At 34.7% G+C, this 14096-nt stretch overlaps 1 protein-coding gene across 1 annotated transcript in view; it reads left to right on the top strand.

The window, feature by feature from the left end:
- The window catches only part of LOC122796770 (CMRF35-like molecule 9), a 456752-nt gene that overhangs the window by 82428 nt on the left and 360228 nt on the right, over nucleotides 1-14096 (top strand). Inside the window, exon 3 of the mRNA XM_044065499.1 lies at nucleotides 12745-12825. Coding sequence (XP_043921434.1) covers nucleotides 12745-12825 — 81 coding nt within the window. The remainder of the gene's footprint in view (nucleotides 1-12744; nucleotides 12826-14096) is intronic.

The following is a 14096-nucleotide window of genomic DNA, read 5'->3' on the forward strand; positions in this document are numbered from 1 at the left end:
ATACCCTGAGGTGGTGGCTTTGTCCTCCATTGAGGCAGAGAAGATGACAAAGGGTGGGAGGCTGGTGTAATGGTTAAGGTGTTTACCTTACAGACACAAGGTACAGGGTTTGATTCTCACATGGGATAAATGGCTAGGCTTAAAATGGCCCATAAGGGCAGTTAGCCTAGTACTAATCTATGAACCTATGAACCTAAATGCTTTGTTACAGATTTTCAACAGGGTGGGTTTCCTAAGAAAAATACTAACTGACAAAAGTGCCAATTTAATTTCAGACCTGTTGGCTTGTGTGTGTAAGCGTTATGGATTAAAGCACCTAATGACCCCCCCCCTACCATCCCCAGACTAATGGTCTTGTGGAGAGGTTATACTCTATACAAAAGACCATATTTTGGGCATTTTCATCAGACCAGTTTAAGAGAGAGTGAGACAAATATTTGCCCCATCTAATGTTTGCACACAGAGAGAGGTACCCCAGGAATCCACAGGTTTTTCACCCTCTGAGTTGTTGTATGGACATAAGCTGAGGGGCCTTTAGATATGAATCATGATGAGTGGGGGTGAGTGTGTATCCCACAAAAAGTCTGTTGTGGCATATGTCCTAAACCTCAGGATAAGGCTTAGGGATCTCTTGGGCTTGACCCAGGAGAACCTGCTAGGAGCCCAGCAGAAGAAAAAGGTCTGATATGACAGGAATACTTAAACCCGAGAGTTTGCTGTGGGACAGCAGGTTATGGTGCTCATTCCTGTCAGATGCAATCAGCTTGGGAGAACCCTTTGAAGTGGTAATGAAGGTCATTAATGTTAATTACATGGTAAACCTGCTATGCTGGAGGCAGGGGCACAAATTGTACTAAGTCAGCAATCAGGAAGTTTCTGGGCAAACTGCAAAGGGCAGGGTTCACCATTAGGCCCGGTAAGTGTCAAGTGGGTATGGCAGAGGTCTTCTACCTGGGACATAGAATGGGGAGTGGTATGATTAGGCCAGAACCTGCCAAAGTGGAAGCTATTCAGGTGTGGCCTACCCTGTTACCAAAAAGCAGGTGAGGACATTCTTGGAGACTGCAGGGTACTACAGAAAGTTTGTTCCAAATTATAGTACAATAGCTTATCCCCTCACAGACCTGACAAGGAAAAACAGGCCAGAGAAGGTAGTGTGGATCCCAGCCTGTGAGCAGGCATTCCAAAAGCTTAAAGGGTCTTTGGGTTTACCCCCTGTGTTAGCCAGTCCAGATTACAGTAAAAATTGTTGCGCAGGTGGATGCGTCAAACCATGGGGTGGGGCCTGTACTCAGCTAAGTTTCCTCAGCGGGAGGAGAGCACCAAGTTGTATATCTCAGACATAGACTCCAACTCAAGGAAGAATGTTATGCAGCTGTAGAAAAAGAATGTCTAGCCATAATATGGGCACTGCAGAAACTTCAGCCTTATCCACATGGAAGGAAATTCATTGTGGTTACAGACTACAATCCTTTAACATGGCTTCATAGAATCAGCAAGCAAAATGCCAATTTATTAAGGTGGAGTCTAGGGCTGTAGGCATATGACATAACAGTACAGCACTATAGTGGGGTCAGCAATGCCAATGTTAATGGACTTTCAAGACAGGGTATATGTTAATGTGTTCCCAGATAGGCCCTTTTCTCTCAAGCAATGTTTTTCCAGGGTCACTTGAAAAACTAGCTTGAGGACTCAAAGATGCCTGCCGTTCTGTGAACACTGCTAATCTACAGCTCTCCAAATACTCAGAGGAAAAATTAACTCAGAGGAATTACCTAGACCTATACAATAACAATTTTCTGAAACTACATCTCTACTTAATATCCAGAAACCCGGAAGGGGTGAATGAACTTGAAGAAAAAACAAATCTATCAAGATTATAACTGATTACCTGGAACTGAAGAAAGACTCAGAGATAGAAGCCGTGTGCTCAGAACATTCTACTCTACTCATACACACCCAACCATAAACCAAGAAGGTACTACTTTCACAAAATGTCAAAAGAAGATAAAAATATGGACACTACAACAACAAAAACTAAACTGTCAGATCTTTTATCACCTGAGAAAGATTTAAACTCTAAAAGACAGAAAATAATAAAGCAACAGGATACTGTAAAGTCAGGGGTTAAAAATAAAACAGATCAACTAGCAAACTTGGAAGATATTAAAGCAGCTTTATTACCTATACAAGATGCCATAAAAGAATTATCACTCAAGTACAATCCTTTGGTACTTCCTTCAATCAAATCCTGGAAAGAATGGACAAATCTGAAGCCAAAATTATGGAGAATGAGGACAAAATAGCCCTGCTAGCTAAAAAATCTGATACACATGAAGTAGACATTCAAACTATCCAAACTAAAATTATTGACCTTGAGGCAAGATCTAGAAGAAATAACATAATCATAAGAGGTATACCGGAAAAATGTACAACATAATGAATTGATCCCATCTATCATCCAAATATTTGCAACACTACTCAAAGACCCAAAAACTGCACATCAAATAACATTAGAAAGAGCACACAGAGCCCTGAGAGAATCTCAAGCCTCAAGTATTCCAAGACATGTCTATGCCAAACTTCTCAATTTTCAAGATGTGAATAAAATACTATTAGCAGCAAAGAAAAATGGAGGTCCATTAATATGGAATAACAACAGAATATCTCTAGCCCAGGACTTGCCCCTGCAAATTAGACAAAACAGACAGCTTTTATCTCCTTATTGCAAATTCCTGATAGATAAAAAGCTAAAATTTCAAATGAAGTACCCAAATACCTTAGTATTTTCAGTCGATGGGATCAAGTACTCAGTTACCAGCAAGAGTGAAGCAAAATCTACCTTCATGTCTGTGTTTAAATCCAATCCTGCCATCGAGATCTAGCTTCAAGTTCCGATCCGACTTGCTGAACCACTGAGGTCGGATTCATCTCCCACCAACAGCCGAGGTCTTATTTTACCTATATCTGTTGTTTACCCTGCCCTAGGCCGTGCTTTAGGACTGCGCAAACTCTTTTCCCATTCTACAAAAGCGCGAGACCTGAAACAGGAAGTACATGATCTGCGCATCACACTGGCATTCGCACGAGAGGAACCAAAATTGGATGTACAGCTTGAGCGGTCGTCTTCAAGATGCGGCGCTTCCAGATGTCCGCCGGAAATCTGAATCCCCCTTCGAGAAGCAAAACAACCTACCTGGCTGTCTGAAGATCGAAGGGAAGTTTAAAGGAACTGCAACTAAAGAAAAAGTAATGCATGGTTACACAAACGATAAATACACCTCTAACAATACTATACAACACTCCCTTTGCCCGATAATAGTAAATATTATTTTGAAAAATCATTCTTTTATATATCTAAGCCTACAACAGCTTTCATGAGGGAAATGTGGATAATATCTATAAGTGTATGCCACTTTATTTATTTATTTTTTTAAAACAGGAATTACAGTAGCAGTCCAGAAGTAGTGGTTGTCATGATAGCTGTAATAATGAAGTTCTCCAATGCTGCCCCAGAAAGTTCAATCATGTTTTTCTCCTTCAGTACATAGGGCTATTTAATTAGAGCTTCGTGAATACCCCCCAGATAAAGGAAATTTGGCTTACATATTGGAAAGGAAAGAAAAAAAAAAACAATGCAATCAATATATTTCTCTACAGATCATTAGCAAATTGACAATGAATAAAAAACGGAGCACACACACACGCTCAGACACACACTCATGCACACAAATACGTGCACACAAGCAGATGATTGAGCTTTTACTTTACTTCATGTCACTAACCTACATGCCATAATCATACAGGATTATGGGAAAGGAACACTTAGATGGTGTAGGGTGCCAAGAACATTTTACACAGCCCACCTATTTGCTTAACAAATTGTATAATAAGCAAGTACATAGTATTCTTATTATGATCATATAAAACAAATCATTATGTTTTATAAACTGTACTGAAAATCTTGTTCTGTTTGCTAACATTATTATGATCAGACTTTAGGCATCTGTAACCTCAATCTATCCCAATATTCACCTCCCAGGTAGAAAAGAGTGTGGTAATACTGAAGGGATACTTAATGTGTGCCATATTTCTGTTGTTTTATTGGGATTGCTTTCATACAGTCAGGAATAGTTTAATATTTGGAAATATGGATGGAAGTTGCCTAACACTACATTATAACTGCAGTTTACAATGAACTACAAACAGGAAGGGACTCACTATTTGCATGTTAAACTAACGAAAGCTATAAATAACTCAAAACTTGAAGCTCACATTTATGGAAAAGCTTTTAAGATACTTTACTTTAACAAATAACTGACTGCTAACTACTAGTTGCTGTAACCTTTTTGTGTTTGATAGGTGCTCCAACAAAATGCCTAACTATTTATGCCTATGTTATACATATATATAAACCAGAACTGCTATTTATATATATTGTTTTCTCCAGGACTAAGTAAAGATTCTATAGATTCCAATATATGATGAACACCAAATATATGGTAGAGAACAATCACCGTAAGACCTTTTTAACACAATGCCATTCAATGATTAAAGCCTCAGGGCAATGATAGTTAAATGATGGATGCTAGGAGTCGGATTTCACTTGAAGTTTAAAATCCGAATACTTCACCTAAGTAAGATAAGGTATAAACAGAGATATAAAAATCTGGCCTAGAGAAGACAGAAACACATACAAAATAAGACTAGACAAGGAAGATATATCCATAATGTATATAGTTATAGAACTAATCAGAGATAATAATCTATAGTTTGAAATCTCTCAAATATTATTAGTGTTTAATGGAGTAAACTGATGTTCCCTATATTAAGTTATATTCAGGAATGGTGTAAAGAATTACTCAAACTTTGACACCTCATAAATAAATCCAAGAAGAAGTGATGTAGATTACAATATCAGTGTGTGCTAGGGAATGAGTGGGATAGGCTTTGTACAAATAATTTTAGGTTATACAGGACCAGTAAGTTTCCTTTACTTCCCATACGCTAACAAGCAAAGCTTTTTCTTACTACTAATACAAATCAAGACAATATCAAATCTTTGTAAGGTCCTGTTAAATTCCTGGTCCAGGAGAATAGTGGGTAGGCACAAGGGAGGAACGGGAATTAAAGAATGCTTCCATAACATACTTTTGACAAAAAATCTACTTAAACCGTTATATACACACATATTTCAAGACTACTTAAACAACTTAAAAGATTTATGAATGCGGGAAATAGATTCATGGAACATTAAAGGGCTCCAGAACATGAAAAAAAGGAAACTCTTTCTTCATCTATGTCTGCAGGCTAAGGCTAGCTTTATACTACTTCAGGAAACTCATTTAACCAATGACCAATGGTCAGAAATAAAAAAGAAAAAATGGATAAGAGAAATAATAGCCTCCGAAGGTAAAACTAATAGTGCTGGTGTAGCAATAATCATTAAAGATCATTATCAAGACACAATTATAGATTCCAAAATAGATAATGAAGGGAGATGGTGTTACGTAATTATTTCAACTGCCGTTTATGATAAGCCTATTATAATTCTCAATATATATGCACCATGCAACAATCAACATTCCTTCTTTGCTTCACTATATCCTATTTTAAATCAATATAACAACCACTACATAATCATAGGGGGGGGATTGGAACGCCTACCAAAACCCGAAACAGGATGAATCAAGCCCACAAAGATCATCCAATAACCAACCAATGTTAGCATTAAGTGAACTTAAATCTGATTTTAATTTATACGATCCCTTTAAATATGGTAATAAAACAAATTCCGCAAACAACTTTACATTTTACTCCAAGTGTCATAAAATGTGGTCAAGAATTAACTTCTTTATAATTTCAGAAGCACTAATATATCTTGACCCCACTGTATCTATACATGCCCGCTATTTGTCTGACCACTCTAAAATTACCCTAAACATCAGTAAAGATAACAGAAATAACACACCTTATCGGGGATATAACTGGTCCTTAAACCCCAACCTTTTAAATAAAAAAGAAATTGTTCAAGAAATCCAGGATATACTTAAATCCTCACTAGTTAAGGTAGTAAAACAGCAACACCCCCCTGATATTGAATGGGTGGCATCTAAAGCCCAAATTAGAGGCATCTTTCTCCAAAAATCTTCGTATTATAAAAAAACCCAAATTAGAGAAGATCAGCTACTGGAGGATAAAATCAAATCACTAGAACAGGATTTAATGAAAAACCACAACACACAAACTGAAACAGAACTATTGAAATGCCAGAAAGACCTTTTCCTGACTCAAAATAACAAATTATCATTCCATGAAACTAAAATACTTGCAAAATATGCCAATCATATACAAATGCCATCTCGGGCACTAGCAAGAATCATTAATCAGTTGAGGCCACCCTCTCATATTCCTGAAATATCCTTTAAAAATAAAACCTTAACGAAAACTGAAGATATTATCAACATTTTTGAATTGATATACTCACAAATTTATGGAGAGCAAAAAAACTCACTCTTAAATGAAAATAATAGTGAATTCCTACAAAAACTTAACTTTCTGAAAATTGATGAGAAATTACAGAAAGATCTAATAAAACCAATATCCACTGAAGAAATAATATCAACAATTAAAAAACTGAAACCACACAAATCTCCTGGCCCAGATGGTCTTACCACGGAATTTTACAAAACATTCTGCAATATTACCACACAAATTCTATCGCACATATTAAATTATATAATAAACAATAAAATTAATGATGTTCATTTTAATGCATCCAAAACAATTTTCATACCCAAAGAAAAGACTGATCTTCAGAACCCAGATAACTATAGACGTATATCACTCCTAAATATTGGTATGAAAATTCTGACATCTATTTTGGCCAATAGACTGAAGAAAATTTCTAATATAATTATATCTAATGAACAAGCTGGCTTCTTAACATCTAGACAATCCAGTGATAATACTTTAACACTACACACATTATTATCATATGTTAATCAAAAAAAATCTAAACATATATGCACTCATTATAGATGCCCAGAAGGCCTTCGATAGAGTCAAGATAATTTTTTTTATTTCAGATCTTACCCTACTTTAATATACCCCAAGAATTTATCCTAACCTTAAAAACACTATACAAAAAAACATATACAACATTATATGTAAGTAAAAGGTGGTCTAACAGAATCCAAATCAGAAATGGAACCCGACAAGGATATCTAGAACCCTTATTCTTAAACATTAAGCAAAATATATATCATAATGCCCCAGTAATTTATGGCACAAGAATAACTAAGTCAGCCTTTGCCGATGACCTCAACATATATTGTACAACACCAATCTCAGACACCAAAAAAATACTATCTGCTATTGAAGATTTTGCAGTAATATCAGACTATAAAATAAACCTTAAAAAAAACAACATATTTTCTTTAAGAACTCCGAAACCTTTCTCACTCTTACCATTGATAGGCCAACCAAAATCTATGGAAAAGATCAAATATTTAGGAATTACATTTTCTACAGATAACAAAAACTTTTATCTTAATAATATTGAACAAAATTGGGAACACATTTTATGTGACCTAAAGAGATGGGGAAATCTGAAATTACCACCACTAGCAAACGTTTTCATCACTAAAATGAATATCTTGCCCAGACTACTATACATTTTTATGTCTTTACAGTTGGTAATACCCAAAAATTTTTTTAAACAAATGCACACTGAACTCGCTAAATTTATATGGGAACCAAAAAAAAGTAGAATATCATATGATAAACTAATGACCCCGAAAAACAAAGGTGGTTTAGATCTACCTAACTTTGAAAATTACTACCTAATCATAAATGCCAACAGAACTCTAAGAATTGCAAATTATGACACACAAAGTAATAACTGGTCCCCACACTGGTTAAGACTATGTTTTAAACACATTGAACGCCTGAATATAAATCCCAAAGCACTACCCTTTTTAAACAGAGACATCTATAAAACATATAATGTAATGGAACCCATCAGAAACTATATAACATTAACGCAAAATCTTTTCAGATCAGTAAATCTCCTCCAACACATGATGACCCTACAACCCTTCCACAAAAATCCCAACTTGAAAATTAATAATCAGCTAATAGACCTGAAAAAATTCCCACTCATAATTAACTTAACATTACAAGATATGTATCCATATTTAAATTCCTCCGCCCATGAGCTAAGACACCAACTGGGCCTTCCTAAATCATATCTACTGATCTTGAAGCAGATTAAGGAAATCTCTACAAGCTACTTTCAAAATATAACCATTAATAAAGATGATTTGATGAAATGTATCTCACTAAATCAAGCCCTTCTACGAAGTAGCAAATTTATAACATGTTCATACAAATTGATAAAAGACATCAAATATTAAGATCATCTATTACTGTCTAATTATTGGAAAAAAAATACCATTGATCGACGATAATAAAATAACAGAAGCATTCAATCTAACGATAAAATCAATTTCCCTTCAAAAATTAACATTTACCCAACTTATGATATTCAATAATGCATACTATACACACCTTAGCTTGCATAAATTCAACCCAAAAAACTCTCCCAAGTGCCCACATTGTAAAGATGAAACTGCTGACCTTTTGCATATGTTCTGGAGCTGCAAATGTATATTTAAACTTTGGAACTCCCTGAAACTACAACTACAAAAGATGGATACCAGTCATCAACACTTACTTGGGAATTTACAATATTACATATCCCCCCAACTAACCTATCCAAAAACCAAATAGTCATCCTCATCAATATTTTTCTACTAATTAAACTCTACATAGCTACTAACTGGTTGACCCCATCCAAAACTTCTTGGGAAAATGTTAAGATCCTAGCAATAAAGCATATATTAGCCCACAAATCCATAATACAAAAACAAAACAAAAATCCCTCCAGCCTGAAATCATGGGAACAAATGTTCAATATTATACTGGCATAAAACATCGAATCTGAAACAAGCCTTCAATGTACACAACAAAAAACATAACATTATTTGAAACTATACTACTTTAAGTTACGAACCCTGGAGAAAACAACCTCATCATCTACTTTTAAGAGACAATATGGAAGCATTCATGTAAATAATGTGAATATGTTTTAAGAATACTGCTTTGAATACTGTATGAACAACACCTGTGTTTTTTCTTGTGAATGTTTTGGAATGGAAAAAAAAAACAATAAAAATATTATTGAAAAAAAAAGAAAGACTAGCTTGAGTCTTCAAGGGGGAGAAGAGCTGTGATGATGATGTGAGGTATTGCCTTCTGTGCCAGGGAGAGTGGAACAGTGTGTGTGTGTGTGTGTGTGTGTGTGTGTGTGTGTGTGTGTGTGTGTGTGTGTGTGTGTGTGTGTGTGTGTGTGTGTGAGTGTGTGCGCACATGTGTGCATGCACGTGTGTGCATGCATTTATGCATATGTGTGTGCATGTGTGTGTGCATGTGTGTGCTCTTTGTGTGTGTGTGTGTGTGTGTGTGTGTGTGTGTGTGTGTGTGTGTGTGTGTGTGTGTGTTTGTTTGAATATGCACTTGAATGTGTGGGAGAGTGCGGGAAGGGTTACCATTGAGTACATGAAGCAGCCTTAACCACAGGAGATGCTGATCTGCACTTCCCAGTAGTTACCTGCAATTCATATGCATGCAAATTGTATGATAATGAGGTATTTCCTCATCTCAGCTTACATGATTATGAATCACACATAGTTTAATGGAGTTTAATGGGCCTAGTAAGTTTAATCCACCTCTTAACAAAACTGTGGAATTGTTTGAGAAAATCTGTGAGAAAGACATTAGAAAAAGTTATGCTTGTAACAGATTTGTGGATTATTCTAACCTAACTGATGAAGAAACAAAGCTGCTGTTTGAATTAGTCAAGGACCCTTTGATTAGGTTTATGAAACCTGACAAGGGAAATGGAGTTGTGATTATGGATAGGAGAGACTATTTAGATGGAATGAACAATATCTTACTTGGTGATGCTTATGAGGAGAGTTCCTTAAATGAGATCAATGTGGCATATAAAAAGATTGATTTAGTCCTGGATGACATGATTTATCAAGCTCAAATTGATTTAGATGAATTTGGGTATTTGAAAAATGGTCATGGGTGCCAACTATTTTTGTCATCCCAAAGATACACAAATGACTTATTAATCTACAATTAATCCCATTGTTGATGGGAAAAGGTTGAAAACTCACGTTATAGCCAAGAACTTGGACCATCAAATGCAAAGGTGCCTTGGTTGTTTTGAGTAAAGATTCTTGGCAATTTCTTGATAAATTAAATGGCATTCAGTTAACCAAGGATACGATTATGGCCACGGTCGATGTTATTAATCTGTTCACCATGATTCCCCACGACTTAGGTATTGACTGGCTTGAACAGCAGCTCCATAAAGCTCGGTTATTTTCCCAAGATCAAATTAATAAGTTAATTGTACTTATGGAATTAGTGTTGAAAAATAACTATTTATGGTTTGAGGGACAGTATTATAAACAAGTGAAGGGTGTAGCAATGGGGGCAGCATGTGCCTCCATTTTTGCCAATTTTATCATGTCCTTTTGGGAGCAGGAATTTGTGATGTATAGTGAATATAGTAGTAAAATTGTTCATTACACATGTTTTTTGGACGACTTTTTCTTCATCTGGAAGGGTGATGAGGAACACTTAAATGATTTTCTCAGATACATTAATAGTACTGTGGATTTTCTTAAGTTTACCCACTCCTATAGTAGGTATATGGTGATGTATTTGGATGTTGAATTAATAATCAATTGGGATACAATAAGTTTTATTATTAGGATCCAAAGAAAATCGACGTTTTTGAATTCCTATCTTAATTTTGATAGTTGGCACCCGCATCATCAGAAAAAGGCAGTTGTTAAAGGCCAAATGGTGCGGGCAGCCAGGACGGTGAGCTCTGAAGTGGATTTTTCTGTTTAATTAAATTTTATCATTAATATGTTTAAGCAAAGAGGATATCCCAATGGTCTTCTAGACAAACTTCGTCAAGCAGTCATTCAAAAAAGGGCAAGTGGTGTATATAGGCCCATTTTGGGCCATGGTCTTAAGGGTCAAAATAAATGGAATTGTGAAAAGATTGGATATAATTCAACCTTCATTTTAACATACAATAGAATGGCACATAGTATTGTGGATATAATTAACACAAATTGGGAAATTCTTCATTTTGATGCTAATGTAGGTCTCAAAGTAGGTATAAATCCCAGGCATGTGTTTAGGAAAGATCGATCATTAAAGAATGTTTTGGAGGGCATTAGATATGACATTAGAATCAACAGAAAATTGGGTAATTTCAACTGCCTTTCCTGTTCCATTTGTTCATTTATTAAAGAGACAGATGGCAAAGTTAGGGTTAATGGTAAAACACTTATAATGGGGCATTACAACTGTAATAGTCTTTATGTTGTTTATTTGGCTAAATGTGAACAATGTCCCAGTTTCTACATAGGTAAAACATGTAGAAAACTAAAATTGAGAATTGGTGAACATTTAGGGGACATTAGAAACAAGACAACTACTAGCGCCCTGTTTAGGCATGTTAGTGAAAACCCGGAACATCATTTTAAATTTTTGGTTTTGCAACAGTTAGTAAAGGACGAACAGGGGGATATAGTAGATGCACATTTGGACCTGTTAGAATAGAAATGGCAGTTGTATTTAAATGCATCTAGATATCATGGGATTAATGAGACCATTAGTATTTCCAGCGTTTTAAGACTACAACACATTTTAGGTTAAGAAAAGTATTTGTTTTAATCAAATGTGAATTATGCATAGTTTTAATGTAGATTAAGTGTTGTTTGCATGTATTATGTTATATGTAATTGTGTTTTAAGTATTTATGAATTTTTTGCCTTTTCATAATGTGTTTGTGAAGTATTTCTTTAAATTATGGTTAGTTAATAAGTTAATTGATTAATTGGGGCAGTATTTATATGGCTGGGTGAAGTTCTGAATGTTTGTTCTGAGGAAGTCTCTTTAATAGAGAAGAAAACGTTAAACTCCATTAAACTTGTGGTCTTCTTGGAAGTGTTCGTTTCCTGCTGGTTTTTCTTCTGTGGTAGTTATCTCTTTTTTTGGATGATTATGAATCACAAAATATTGTTATGTTAAGAGACATGTTTTACTGAGGCCCTTTACGTGAAATAGTTGGGATTTAATGAATCCCTGGGCTTTAAGTAATAGCTGGTCAAACTTAATCTTAAATTAAGCAAAGAACCCTATGCATCTGTTGTAATCTACTAAAATTCTATCTTCACTGCTCATGTGGAGAGTACATAAGAAAGATATACCAGAAGCTAAAGAAAACAGTCTAAAAAAGCATTACTGTTGAAATTAAATATAGAAGCATAAATATACAAATGGTGGTAGTAAGCATTTTCATCACATCTTTTAACATCATACTATTGAATATGCAGTACAGGAAAGAGATGAATATATTATCTGCACTGTTTCATAAGTTATGCCATTAAAGGAACACATTGAAAATATAAGGCATGAATATTAAATGCCTTTTTTACATTATTCAATAACTAAGTTAATTACCATGTTGCATCTGAAATATAGCTTTAAGTTTAATTACTGTTAAAATTCTTTTGTGAAAACTAAAACTTTTGCAGATTATCACTGGTTTGCAAATCATTTTTCATTAACATTTTCTTTCTTTTTTAGCTCCAACAACTGTTGCCCCCCTAAGCACATTAACGACTTATACAGACACTGAAGGACAGTTACACACAACATCACCTATAGGTAAAAAGGCTTATTTATATTCCTCTCTTTTTGTTTAAATGTAGAGAACCTAAAATGCATCTGTCTTGTTCCTGCTTTCATGCTGAATGGATTTTACAGCAAGATAATGTTGTTTGTTGCTGATTAGTTGTTCAATTAACTCTGATTCTTTATGGCCTCAAGGACTTGACTACTATAATTAACAATTCAAAGTACCATGCATGCATGTTTGGACAACCACTTACTAATGAAACAAAAATCAAAGCAAATGACTGTCAGTACAGAAGTCAAATGATTTATTTACCCAAAGATTTAATGATTTCATTCCGATAAAATTAATATCTTCTTCTTCAGAATCTACCAGCAATCATTCTATACATATTCAAATACTTATGTAAGTATCACATGATTAAACAATAATCATATAACCAAAACATATACAAAAACACTAAAATTTATCTGTATATTTAAGATTATTTTTTAAAATCTGATAACACAATGACATTGTACTTGCATTTATCAAAGAAACTGAAAAATACTTGTTCAAAAGCAGGACTACACAGAATAAAATACATACAGTAATTTATAATACAAAAATATTTATAGAGATAAATATATAAATATGTAAATATAAACATCATCATTTTGCAAATCTTAATTGTAATATTCTTGTTATTGAAACATTCTCATCCATGCCGGGGTGTTATATGGCATTTATTGCCAAACTAATTGCACCTACACCTTCTGCTTACGCAATCTGGTGCATTAAACTTCATTTTTATATCCCCTAGGCTAGTTCTCTAGAGTTTTAAGGACAGAACAGTATTGTATAAGCACCATGTCCTGCATGGTGAGACATACAGAGTTCATGATATATTTGTGCGGTAATTAGGCCATGCTAGTTTCAAGAAACCATTGAAAATCATGCTAATTAATAGCCAATCTACAAATATTTTTCAGTATTTTTACCAATATGTTGTCCTAGTTGGCATCATGTTTTTTGATAAGCTATAAAATGCATTCTTTATGTCTGACTATTAATATTAGTGACTTGAACATGGACCCAAAGAGACATGCAACTCTTAGATTTATTAAAAAGTTAAAATCATAGTTGATTTCCAAGAAATTAACACTTGTGTGGGAGCATGTCAGGAAGGGTGGGTCATGTTATTGGATTGTAACTGAAATTATGATATCTTCTACATGACAGAGATGGAACATGAACAACTTATGCTTTTTTATTACATTTAGAGTTTGCCTGCTAGTTCAATGACCTGATCTAAAAGGACCCA

This window comes from Protopterus annectens, chromosome 3.part0, assembly GCF_019279795.1.
Source record: "Protopterus annectens isolate FY-2018-M chromosome 3.part0, PAN1.0, whole genome shotgun sequence".
NCBI lineage: Eukaryota > Metazoa > Chordata > Ceratodontiformes > Protopteridae > Protopterus > Protopterus annectens.